General features: G+C 37.8%; 1 protein-coding gene across 1 annotated transcript in view; it reads left to right on the top strand.

The window, feature by feature from the left end:
* Positions 1 to 12543, top strand: part of wdfy4 (WDFY family member 4) — a 52439-nt gene that overhangs the window by 24356 nt on the left and 15540 nt on the right. The window contains exons 32-44 of the mRNA XM_067422311.1: positions 308 to 469; positions 597 to 776; positions 1251 to 1377; positions 1511 to 1662; positions 1754 to 1992; positions 2993 to 3114; positions 3344 to 3535; positions 3726 to 3838; positions 6700 to 6777; positions 6862 to 7053; positions 7365 to 7449; positions 7556 to 7728; positions 10371 to 10519. Coding sequence (XP_067278412.1) covers positions 308 to 469; positions 597 to 776; positions 1251 to 1377; positions 1511 to 1662; positions 1754 to 1992; positions 2993 to 3114; positions 3344 to 3535; positions 3726 to 3838; positions 6700 to 6777; positions 6862 to 7053; positions 7365 to 7449; positions 7556 to 7728; positions 10371 to 10519 — 1964 coding nt within the window. The remainder of the gene's footprint in view (positions 1 to 307; positions 470 to 596; positions 777 to 1250; positions 1378 to 1510; positions 1663 to 1753; positions 1993 to 2992; positions 3115 to 3343; positions 3536 to 3725; positions 3839 to 6699; positions 6778 to 6861; positions 7054 to 7364; positions 7450 to 7555; positions 7729 to 10370; positions 10520 to 12543) is intronic.

The following is a 12543-nucleotide window of genomic DNA, read 5'->3' as shown; positions in this document are numbered from 1 at the left end:
TTGGCATAATATAAAATAATATACTTTTATTTATAATTAAAAATGTGATGATGTGACAGCACAGGATAGCAGGTACTATATGCAAAATAAGGTATTGCACCCCCTAGTGCTCAAAAAGGCAATACTAAAATAGATTGACAGACAATTGCATGTCTGCGGGATGTAATCTTGTGCATATTATTTAAGTGGCAGTTTGCATGATTACAGTCCCCTTTTGCAAACGTTGCATGATCCATTGCATAGTCATTGATGCACTACCAGTAAATCCAGTTTTTTTCATGTTGTGTATTTGTATTTCTCTATTAAGCCTGTAACAGAAAGCGCAGATGGCTGGGAAGTCCATTATCCAGGTAGTGTGATGCAGTTCCTCTGCCTGGTGAACAGTTTGTTTCCTCAAGATCCTCTCTGGACCTCCCCTGATTTCCTCAGTTCGCTGGCTAGTGCTGTTTTTCCCTTTGAAACCCCAGAGGTAAGGCTTTTGGGGACTGTACCATACATGTTCTGTGCAACTTAAAAATATACCCAAGAGTCGTTTCATTGCCCCATAGGAAAGCAGTTTACAGAAGTGATATTCTGCTTCTCATCTTCTTGTACAGGGCTCTACAGGTCTCCAGGGTATCAAAGAAAGTGGCGAGGGGGTGGGGGAGCCCCCATTGCTTCGCCCATCCCACCCAGGCAGGAAGCAGGTGTGTGACTTCATCCGCATCCTCTTGATGGACAGCCTCATTAACATCCCTGCCAAAGAAGGCCTTCATCCTTTAATACAACTGCTAGAGGTGAGGGATGTAAAATGTTGACATTTAATAAATAATACAACTTTTCTATAAATCATGTATAAAATATATAAAGAATACATTCTAAATAGTAATATGAATACTGTTTAATAAGTATGTATGTATTATTTATTTATTGGAATTTTTTTATATATATATTTTTTATATTTGTGTATTTATTTATTATTTAATATAATAATAATAATAATAATAATAATATATTATTACATGCATTTAATAATAAAAGGTACTACTTTTGTAATGCAGAAGTCACATCTAAACTGTTAAACCAGCATCTGATGCTGTGTATAATATCTTCCCTCCATAAGGTGCCACTCTTTGCTCAGTTTTGATGATGCGATGCACATTACTGCTCACTGGAGGACGATAACTACGGTTTATACAGTCTAGCCAGTAGTGCCCTCGTGGACTATAGTGAAGCCATTATTTTAACATTCTCAAGGTTTTGTTTTTTAGTTTTCCCCAGATGGTGTTTGTCAAGAGCAGAGGCAGAGCTTTCAGACTGAACTCCTGGAGTTTATGATGGACATTGTCCACATGACAGGACAGGAAGAGGGCCAGTCTACACATGTGGCCAGAGATGGTAAAATATATCAGACACTATATCAAAATCTTTTAATGAATTTGTTTAAGGTCAGAAATTATATTTTAAATATAAAAAGAAAGATTTTACGGGTGCTTTTAACTGCTAACATGCCCCAATAAATTCTCATAAGATCCATCCAAGTCCAAGCAGGAAGGAAAAGCTGCCGTTTTGGTTGAGAATGTGGCATTCTTCAGTAAAAAGCTGGTGGAAAAGCTCTACTCTGGCATGTTCGTGGTGGAACCAGAGAACCTCTTGGTCTTCATGGCTGAACAGATAGCAGTGGTGAGTTCATCTCCTGATTTCACGTTCACAGAATAATTGTTTTAAGCCTAGACACACCTGTATTTACAATGTATGTTTGTATCGACGTCAGGCACTGGAGAGAGGTCCAGGTCATCGGGAGATAACGGTCAGCATTCTGTACAAAAGCTTGAACCGGGCCCTGCTCTTCTTCCTGTCTCGATCCAGACAGACTCCAGCTGAGCAGGAACTCATTATTCAAACACTTCACGTTCTGCAGCAGCACTGGGATGTGATCATGGCAACATACAATGCCAATGTCCACTTCATCAACTGTCTCATGCACTGCCTCGTTCTTATACGCTCTGACAGGTGGGTTTTGACACTTAACACTAATATTTTTGTAATTTGTGTGATTATTGAATGATTATTTTGGTTATTGTCCTTTCATTTATAGAAAATATAAAGTTATAAATAACTATGAACCAGTGTTTGAAACCAAACTACATAATTGGGTGACAGGTTAACTCTTTATTGCTGTTATTATTATTATTATTTATGTTTATTGCTAGAGAAATTGTAATAACATCACAACCAGCAAATTTTGTCCTTCGAGAGAAATCTTAAGAAGTCTTTTTTTAGAGGCCATAATCTCTCACAATCCATAATCATTGCTATCCAAGCTTTTGCTATTGTAATAAATACATGCAAATTAATAAACCATGTGTTTTGACATTAGTAAAATATGTTTTCCAGTATTTTAATAACAGGGTTGCAAAAAGAATTTAAAAAATATATAACATAAAACAGCTAATACAGTATTTAGTTTGATCAAGAGTCAAGAACACCATTTCATTGATCATTTGCTGAAAAAATTACATAATTTCTTTTTAACCCCTTAACTACCACTGTCAAACCATATATGGAAAAGTAGATGACCTTATATGGTCAATAATGGAGCTTGGATACCATCTAGTGAAAAGGTTTGGTACTGCGCCAAAACACAATCTTACTGAAAGCAAATTTTTTGAGATCTTAACTTGGAACAAAATTTGTTCAGATTTTTCGCTTTGATTTTTATTGCAGTTTTAGAAAAAAAACATGTCTTGTAAAATATGTATTTTATGTAAAATATATGTTTTGTAAAATTATATGTTTTATATAAAATATAAATAATTATTTATTTACATTTTCATAAACATAAACCTTGATAACTTTTTCTATTTGACTTTCACTCTTTCTATTACAACCATTTAAGTTTGAGTAGAGCATTTTCATGTCTAAATGTGAAAAAAGTAGGGTGACAGCTAAGAGGTTAAAGAATTTATTCGCTTTTTTAACTCATAGTTTGCATTTTATCACTGTCTTTTAGCTTTCTTGAAGGCTTTGGATGTGAAGTCCATAAAAAACCCTCAAGAAACATCTGGAGGCATCTTTTTCCTCACAAGAACAGCCGGGCGATGTCGCAGAGCAATGTCGCTGATTCAGCAGAAGGTGTCTTTCTTTCTTTCTTTCTTTCTTTCTTTCTTTCTTTCTTTCTTTCTTTCTTTCTTTCTTTCTTTCTTTCTTTCTTTCTTTCTTTCTTTCTTTCTTTCTTTCTTTCTTTCTTTCTTTCTTTCTTTCTTTCTTTCTTTCTTTCTTTCTTTCTTTCTTTCTTTCTTTCTATTAATGCCAGGCACATGAGTAAAATTAAAAGTTTTGAAAATGCTTGTGGTCCTTGTAGTTGAGTCAGAGCTGATGATGCTTGTGGAAAAAACCTGGAGTAGAGTCATGCAGGAGCGGAGACAGGCGCTGGAGGAGGCCTATAGAATCGACCTGTCTGCTAAGTCGGCTGGCAAGGAGGGCAAGGTCTCTATGGGTGATGTGAGCCCTCTGTGGGAAGAGACTGCAATGAAAGCTTGGCAGCTCTTTATAGGTCAGTCACTGCTACTTGTGTGTCAACATTTGAGATTACTGTCAGCTTTCTTATTTTAAACCTCTTGCTTTAGTTTTGGTTGTATTTGACTGACATAAGAGACGAGAATGCACATGAATTATATACAGTAGGTTGCAAAAGTAGAAAACAATTTTCCTGCGTATAATTACATTCAACGCTTTTCTCTCAGATTCTCAAAAGAAAAAAGCAAATAATGGCCACCAGAAGAGGGCAGGACTTCTCAGCAGTGCATTGCAATCTGTTCAGAAGCGGTTTGGGAAGGATTCAGCCGGCAGTGCTGAGGTAGGACAACCAAATTTGTCACAAATTTTTCTGTTGAATTCCAGTGATGAATGCCCAGAACCACTTTGGACAGACAGGAAGTGAGTGGTTTAGTCAATGAGAATTACTTCGCATGGTGCCCTCACACCATCCCAATGTCACCGCAACCGGACGCCACCACCTACCCCGTGGCACAGTCTCAATCCTGTCTCTAAATCAATTTGGATTATTACAGCTGAGTACACCTCAGTGGGCAATGTAATTGATATTTGTTAATTTTTTCCATGGGAACACTCACTAGAACATTGCGTTTGCTGTTGAAGGTTAAAGACGCTGTTATTGTTGTTTTTCCCCCCCGAAAACGCAACCCACATCATTAGTTCCCACCACTGAAGACGTCGCCATCTGGAAAAGAATGCACAGAGATATTACTCAGGCACAAGGGCATGAAATTACTGTTTCTTTGCAACTGCTGCTATCTCCGTCTCCGCCTCAGAAACAGGGGGCGGTAATTATAGGCAGTCCCGATCCGATGAAAACATTCATTTTGTGTTACTCTGTATCATATCAGTTTGTGACAGCCTATCAGCTGTCTTGATGAATTGTCCTCCTCAGAAACGTGCGGCTTAAAATTTGCTGTGAGTTTTATGGATTCTGAATATAGCTTGGAAAGTCCTGTACCAAGAACATCATGTGGTACACACATACTTCAGATCCTACTTTAGTTCCTTTGAGTTTTGATAGAAAGTTAACGTTAGCTCATAACAGAAAAATCAAGACTCTCCTAATTGATTAGCAGTATTAGCTGCTCAACTAATAGTTAAAGCGTATTTTGCATAGAACAGAACACACTTTTACAAACCGTATTAGAAAACAGTGAAAAATATTTTACTGCTGCAATCGTATACTATAAATATGAAACCTTTTCTGAGGGGTTTTATGAAAATGTGACTCATGTCTAGCAAGATAAGGCTTATGAAATGTCAATTGTTAAAGCATTTCCCAATGATTCAACTTGCCATCATTTGATAAGTCATATTTATAAAGACAATAGAAACTTTCTTCTGATTTCAGTTAATAGCACGGTTATTAGGAATATTCGTTTTACCTCTCATTTCTCCTTGCCTAAGAGAAAACTTGCAGTGAGTAAAATGACACAGTTTACCCCACTCCTATTTCACTAGAAAATTAGAACGAGAAAAAAAGAGATCAGAAAATCTTAAGAGTTTTTAAAATGTCTTGTTAATTGATGATGTTTACCGTAGTTATTTACACTAGTCAATTGCTACTATTGCATCATTTCTGTGTCTAATGAGTGATTAAATCAATTTCAGCATTTTAAAATGAATATTTTGTATACACAGGCTAATCCAGTTGCCTGTACACCAGAGAACTTACCCATACTGCACACCCAAGGCAAACTTTGCTCTGGATTCATTTCAGATATATGCTACAGACTAATTATATCTTCATAATGGAAAGATAATTAACATAGCTAATGATCAAGTTAAGTTTATTACACATTCACCAACAGCCTAAAATGAAGCTGACATTATGTTATGTTATCATCAAAGGTAGTCTTTTTCTGTGGAAAGTAATTAAAATGGAAATCAGTGTGATGTTAATTGCAGAGGGGATGCTGTTTAATGTGGCGCTCGTACAAGGCCAATAAGTTTGCTGTTTGGGTAAATGGAGTAATTAATGCTATATATTACTTATGATTCTCTAAATACAAGAATACGATTAGGCGATGATTCAGTGTTTATCTGTCAACACAGGGCCATAATTACTCCTGTGAACTCCTTTGTAACACTTCTTAATCCCACCATCTATTTGGCACACACAAATGCACAATTTCCTATTTTCTAGTTTTATAACTTGTCACTATTTTTCTTTCTAAGTCTACCAAATTGCATTTTTCCTAAATTTTTGTTGGATTGTTCTCTTTGGCATGCAAAGCAGTAATGAGTATTTAGGTGAAGAAAGTGGACTAGTAAACTTAGTTACTTAGTAAAATTACAAATTTAATATCTATTTTGTTGCTTACTTTGTATTGTTTACTTCCAGAAATCCCCTTTTTACGGTGTCTATAAAATGTAGGACATTTTCATGTTTTATTATTTTACAACATTTTACCACAGATTATTTAATTTGCTGCTTTTTACATAAAAATACCCGAAAAACATTTCTACAGATCAAAATGTATAGTTTGCATAACTATTCATCCACTTTAGGTCCGTATTTAGTAGAAGCACCAAAAAAAGCCATGAGAAGTCCACTGTAGTTTTAAAGCTGTAAATCAAAAAAACACGAATTTATTAATTATGATTTTTAAAAATCACACCTTTTATTCATCTTAGTTTTATCTTGTGTCTTCATAATTCATATTTGTCTCTGTATGAGCTCTATCAATGCTGAATTCAGCACTTATGGTTCACCTGTAGTCTCTGAACTGCAGTCAGTGTGGCTATTGGGCGGCTCCGAGAGGACACCACTGTGATGATTGGTTTAATGAGCCTTTAAGTAAATCTGGATATGAGCAGGTCGGTGGTGAAGTACACAGGCTTCCTGAAGGGCTAATGCCTATCAGTACAATAAATCAGCAGGACACAGAGCATGGCGCAGGGCCAGCAGCCACCTCACACTGTGCTTATATTATACTTTAAGTTAATTAGAGCACACTGAGGACTATTGGAGACAGCTTTATTGTATGGTTAAATAGCCACTAGCTTGTTTTTCCCACATGAATGCAATTTGCGAAATGTTATTGTAACTGTGTGCAAACCTAATAGCTACAGAGGACCGTTTACATACATATAACTGTCTGCTTGTTATAATGTACCTTCATGTGTGAGCCTGTTTTGTGTGTTTGTTTCCATTAGGGGTTCGTGTTGGACATGGAAGCACACTGGCAAACTTGTGAGACCATATTTGACAGCATGTTGAGGAGTCACGCGCAGGTTTGTTTTTTACACTAATACATGCTGTGCCCCAGGAATCCAACAAAAACAGTTTTAATTATTTTGCTTTTATGTTTTGTGCAGATGACCCACAGTGAGAATGAACGTATGGCCATTCAGTGGCTAAGAATAGAGGAAGACCTGCTCAGAGAGAGGGGTCTGTTCGGCCCTGGTCCGGGAGTCTTCCTTAAACAAGGGTGGGTGCAGAACACCGCAGAAGGCCGCAACCGCACACGATCCCGAATTCGCAGAAAGCAGCTACGTCGATCTAAAAAGGTGAACTATTGCTGTCATGCCTAAGAATAATAACGTCTGACTGAAAAATCTTAATAGCTTAATAACATTCTTAGGAATTAATTAAAATAAGGAGTTGCAGGTTGTATATATATATTTTTTCCTACCACTTAAATAATCATCAAATACAGGTCTTATATTATTTATTATTTTAATTAATAGAATAATAATATTTATTTTATTAGTATTTTTCCTATCACTATTAAAGAATTATGCTTGGAAAATGATTTGTCCTCTGTATCAATTTCAGTTCTATTCTGTTAAATGAATAAATCTTTATTTATTTTAAATAGAGGCCAACACTGACTTCAGGACTTATTCAGAAGAATTTCACTGAAGAAAGCAAAGGAGCTGCTGACGTTGTTGAGGCTGATTCAGGTAACGTATTTTTCATATTATTTCAATTTTATAACGTGTTTTACTATTGTACAGAAACGGCTGAATCTGCACATCCCTTATAGTGCATATATTCTGTGTGTCCTAGACCTAAGGATCCTGTGTGAGACAGGCCGGGAGGTTGAGGAGGAGCCTGGTTTAGACTGTGAGCATTTGACCTTTTTCCCTGTGCTGAACGAGGCCTCACTTCTGCACGAGGACATCTCCGATCAGTGCATGGATACTCAGCTCATACTGAAGGAGCTGGAACCCACTGAAGAGGTGAGAGTGAGCCTATATTTACCTGGAGACACATTCCTTTGGTATGAGCTTCTTTGCGGACAGCTGTAGTGTGTGTGTGTGTGTTGAGCTTGACAGCACTCTTCAGCATTAACAGGGCAGAGAGTGGCTGACAGAAGTATTAATAAGGAACAGTAGGGGGTGATGTCTGCTGTCTTGTATTCATTCAGTAGGTGGTGTGTCCTGCTGTGCTGCGTGCCAGCAGAATTGCCCTCTCCATACTTATTAATACAGAAATGCAAACGCTTGACGCGGCCTACGCCTCAATTCCAGAGGCAATGTGATGACTGTAATTTACAGGCACCATGTCCTCAGAGGCTTAGCTTTTCATTATTACTCAAACAGGAAATAACTTCACAGATGCAATATTACGAGTTGTTAATTATTGCTTTTATACAGAGCCGAGGTTTGGCGGTTAGTCCACATCCTGACACATTTAGCTGTGGTGCTCCTGTGGGCAAATAAGTTTGAATCTAGCTAATTTAATTTCCCAATGCTTCTCTTATGTTCATCATTTCCTGTTCTCTCTTAACTATACCTATCAATAGGGTGCAACAAAAATATCAATAATAATATTTTTAATTTTAATTTTGGTAAGTAATTAAGGTAGGAGTAGATAAGGTAGGAAATTAATAATATTCCACTTTATTGTGTGTGGCTTGGTGATGGATAGAAAGGAAGATAGATGAAAGGGATGAAAGCAGTAAATTTGTTTATAAATATCAATATTTTCCCCATTTTTTTACTTTATGATATCATTTCTACAGAGAAATAAGATAAATAATCATTAAAATTGTTGTTTATATCTAAATCTCATTCAGATTTATTCTAGATGTGTCATTACATCGTGTCTACCGTTGACATGAACGGCGCGATGTGACAAAAGACAATATAACCCATTATAATCCATGATGTTTTCTACATCGGATGTGGTGCGACGCGACACGACACGACAAATCACTGACAGTAAACTGATCCCTCAGTCTATTTGACGTACTGACACGAAGGACAAATGCCTTGCAACAGTTGCCTTGTCCCGCCAGTTCAGACAGCTTCGAGCTGTTGCAATGTGACACGTCTACTGAAATTGTTTCTGTAATTAGTAAGTATGACTAAAAGCTATCAATTGCAACATTTATTAGGCTTTAAAAAAATAACGCATTTTAATTTAAGTGAACTTAAACATAATTGTATACATAAAATAAATGTCACATTTACCTGTGCCCTTATGTCTAACAGGTAGGAAATATGCATACATTTAATAAAGTTATCTTCACTGCATAAATTATAAAGCTGAAATTTTCTCTGTTATTTTCTCCTTTGTTCTTTGATTGACATTAATGACATCACAGCAACTGGTTTATTAGGCTGATGTCACTTTAAGACATGCCGCTGCTGATCATGACTCGGATCTCATTTTCTCACATTTCTTTAAGTTCATTTGAGACATTATTTAGCTCATTAAAGACTGCTCTTATGAGAGTACATAGGCATGAATTAGAGTGTGATCATAGAATGTTACACTAGCCAAATTATGAAGGGAAAAAACATATTCTGCGTTAATTGCGTTAAATATTTTTAACGTGTTGAACTGAAAAAATGTATATGTACATATATGTGTGTGTACTGTTGTGTGTGTGTGTGTGTGTGTGTGTGTGTGTGTGTGTGTGTGTGTGTGTGTGTGTGTGTGTGTGTGTGTGTGTGTGTGTGTGTGTGTGTGTGTGTGTGTGTGTGTGTGTGTGTGTGTGTGTGTGTGTGAGAATGTGAGTCTATATAAATTCTAATGTGAACTTTCACCGAGCACTCTTAAAAACATTCTGTCGCAGGCTGTAATAAGTTGTTGCTGTAAATCCTCAAGCGCAGACAGAATTAGGACCGACTCAGGTCAGGGCTGATTCTGTTTTAAAGCTCTGTCTGAAACCAAAACCCCACCAGGTGGACCATATATTTAAACAGGGCCTTAATCAATTAGCGTGTTGCTATTGTTGCTGTGTCATTGATTAATTCTGGTAATAAACAGTGGGGCCCTCTCTCTGTGCTGGTGAGGGGGCGCTTGCATGGAGAGGAGGCTCTGATTTGATTTGTATTAATTGTGGAGCGGCTGGCAGTACGGCTGGACCCCATATGTTTCGGGGACGCGGATCCCCGGAGCCCAGAGTCGTGGTGACTCAGGGCTGAGGCCAGGTGCAGCTGCTTGGTGTGAAATGAAGGGAGACAATACAATTAGCCGTGCATAATCGAGAGGTTTCGTGCAAACTCCGCCTGCGGACGATTGGCCCTGTTTCACAAACACCCCAACCATTCAGCGTCTTGCCTTTTTCTCCCTTTAATTTTTGTCTTTTCACCATGTTGTTTAGATAATGAAGTGGTAACAGTGATCAATCAAGGCCAGGGTGGCGCTTCTTTGACACGTTAGCCCCAGGGCTCAATTCAGAAGGCAGGCTTCAGTGACACTTCGTACAACTGTTGAAAACTTGGCTTGACATCGTGTTTACTCATCCATTGATTTTGGCAGCATGTAAAACAAATTACAGCTTTATTTTAAACAGTTCAATGCACAAAACGGATTCCTGTGTAAGCTACTTGATACACATGCTGTCTGCTGTAATGTGTCCATACTTCAGGTCAAAGCCAAACACTGTGTGGTGGTCGTCAGTGGTCACGTGGTGACTGAAGGAGTGCTGCTGTTTGGTAAAGCTGACCTCTACATATGTGAGGGCTTCACGTTGACCTCCACAGGAGATGTGTGCTGTAGAATCCATCATCAGACCAAGTAAAGCTTTTTTCTGAAGTTTTCTTTCAGCATATACAGTACATGAATACACACACTACCATTCAAAACATAAACCTAGTATAGAGTATAGAAACATAATTATAGATTAATTAAAGTATAGAAACATAATTTCTATTTTTGTTGGCAAAGCTGAATTTTCTCGAGAACTCCAGTGTTCAGTGTCACATGATCCTTCAAAATCATTCTAATATGCTGATTTGCTACTCAAGAAACATTTATTAATTATTATCAATTTTGAAAATGGTTGTGCTGCATAATATTTTTGTAGGAATCCAATTTTTTCTTTTGTTTGAAAGAACAGCATTTATTTGGAACAGAGCATGTGAGTGGAGCGGGGAGCGGAGTGGTAGTATTTCCTCCAGATCTGGAGATCCCGCTCCGCTCACTCATTCCGCTCACCGCCGCTCGCTCAACCCAAAATTCCCTTTGTGATCTGATGGTTTGGAAATATGTGAAATTAGTAAGGCTACTGCCCCTGAGAAAGTTTTGTTCTACTGGATTAGTAGTTGTTAATTTAAGCCATTAGTTGACGACTAAGTACACAACACATATTAGACTAATTTAATTACTTTAATATAGCACTTAAGCGCAGGCATAAAGCTTGCCACAAAGAACAGCAAAAGTAATAATTATGAATATGTTAAAAATAGCAAGGAGACAATTTAATTGTTTATTAATAAACTAGGTTTTTTCTTTGTCATTACCGGCTGCAAAGATGAAGTTGACGATGCTGACTGGCCATCTCCGCAGTAGTGGAAGCACCAAGAAAGAAATGCATGTCTAGTCCATGATAGTGCCATGATTATATTGTCTGCTATATTTGCATATTACAGGTCATTCTCAAAAAATTAGCATATTGTGATTCTCTATGGGGTTCAGGTCAGGAGAGTTGGCAGGCCAATTGAGCACAGTAATACCATGGTCAGTAAACCATTTACCAGTGGTTTTGGCACTGTGAGCAGGTGCCAGGTCGTTTCGTTAAAAACGAAATCTTCATCTCCATAAAGCTTTTCAGCAGATGGAAGCATGAAGTGCTCCAAAATCTCCTGATAGCTAGCTGGATTGACCCTGCCCTTGATAAAACACAGTGGACCAACACCAGCAGCTGTCATGGCATCCCAGACCATCACTGACTGTGGGTACTTGACACTGGACTTCAGGCATTTTGGCATTTCCTTCTCCCCAGTCTTCCTCCAGACTCTGGCACCTTGATTTCCGAATGACATGCAAAATTTGCTTTCATCCGAAAAAAGTACTTTGGACCACTGAGCAACAGTCCAGTGCTGCTTCTCTGTAGCCCAAAGTGTCTTGACCTGGGGAATGCGGCACCTGTAGCCCATTTCCTGCACACGCCTGTGCACGGTGGCTCTGGATGTTTCTGGAATCGGTCCTTCTCCACAATCTTCCTCAGGGTCCGGTCACCTCTTCTCGTTGTGCAGCGTTTTTTGCCACACTTTTTCCTTCCCACAGACTTCCCACTGAGGTGCCTTGATACAGCACTCTGGGAACAGCATATTCATTCAGAAATTTCTTTCTGTGTCTTACCCTCTCGCTTGAGGGTGTCAATGATGGCCTTCTGGACAGCAGTCAGGTCGGCAGTCTTACCCATGATTGCGGTTTTGAGTAATGAACCAGGCTGGGAGTATTTAAAAGCTTCAGGAATCTTTTGCAGGTGTTTAGAATTAATTAGTTGATTCAGATGATTAGGTTAATAGCTCGTTTATATAACCTTTTCATGATATGCTAATTTTTTGAGATAGGAATTTTGGGTTTTCATGAGCTATATGCCAAAATCATCAGTATTAAAACAATAAAAGACCTGAAATATTTCAGTTGGTGTGCAATGAATCTAAAATATATGAAAGTTTAATTTGTATCATTACATTATGGAAAATAATGAACTTTATCACAATATGCTAATTTTTTGAGAAGGACCCGTATTTATTAAATCCAGGCAATTGGTCGATAAAACATTAATCAAAACTAAGATGCAATTTATACAA

The sequence above is a fragment of the Pseudorasbora parva genome, chromosome 17, assembly GCF_024679245.1.
Source record: "Pseudorasbora parva isolate DD20220531a chromosome 17, ASM2467924v1, whole genome shotgun sequence".
Lineage (NCBI taxonomy): Eukaryota > Metazoa > Chordata > Actinopteri > Cypriniformes > Gobionidae > Pseudorasbora > Pseudorasbora parva.
The sequence above is the reverse complement of the archived record's forward strand: the minus strand, read 5'-3'. Positions and strand labels throughout refer to the sequence as shown.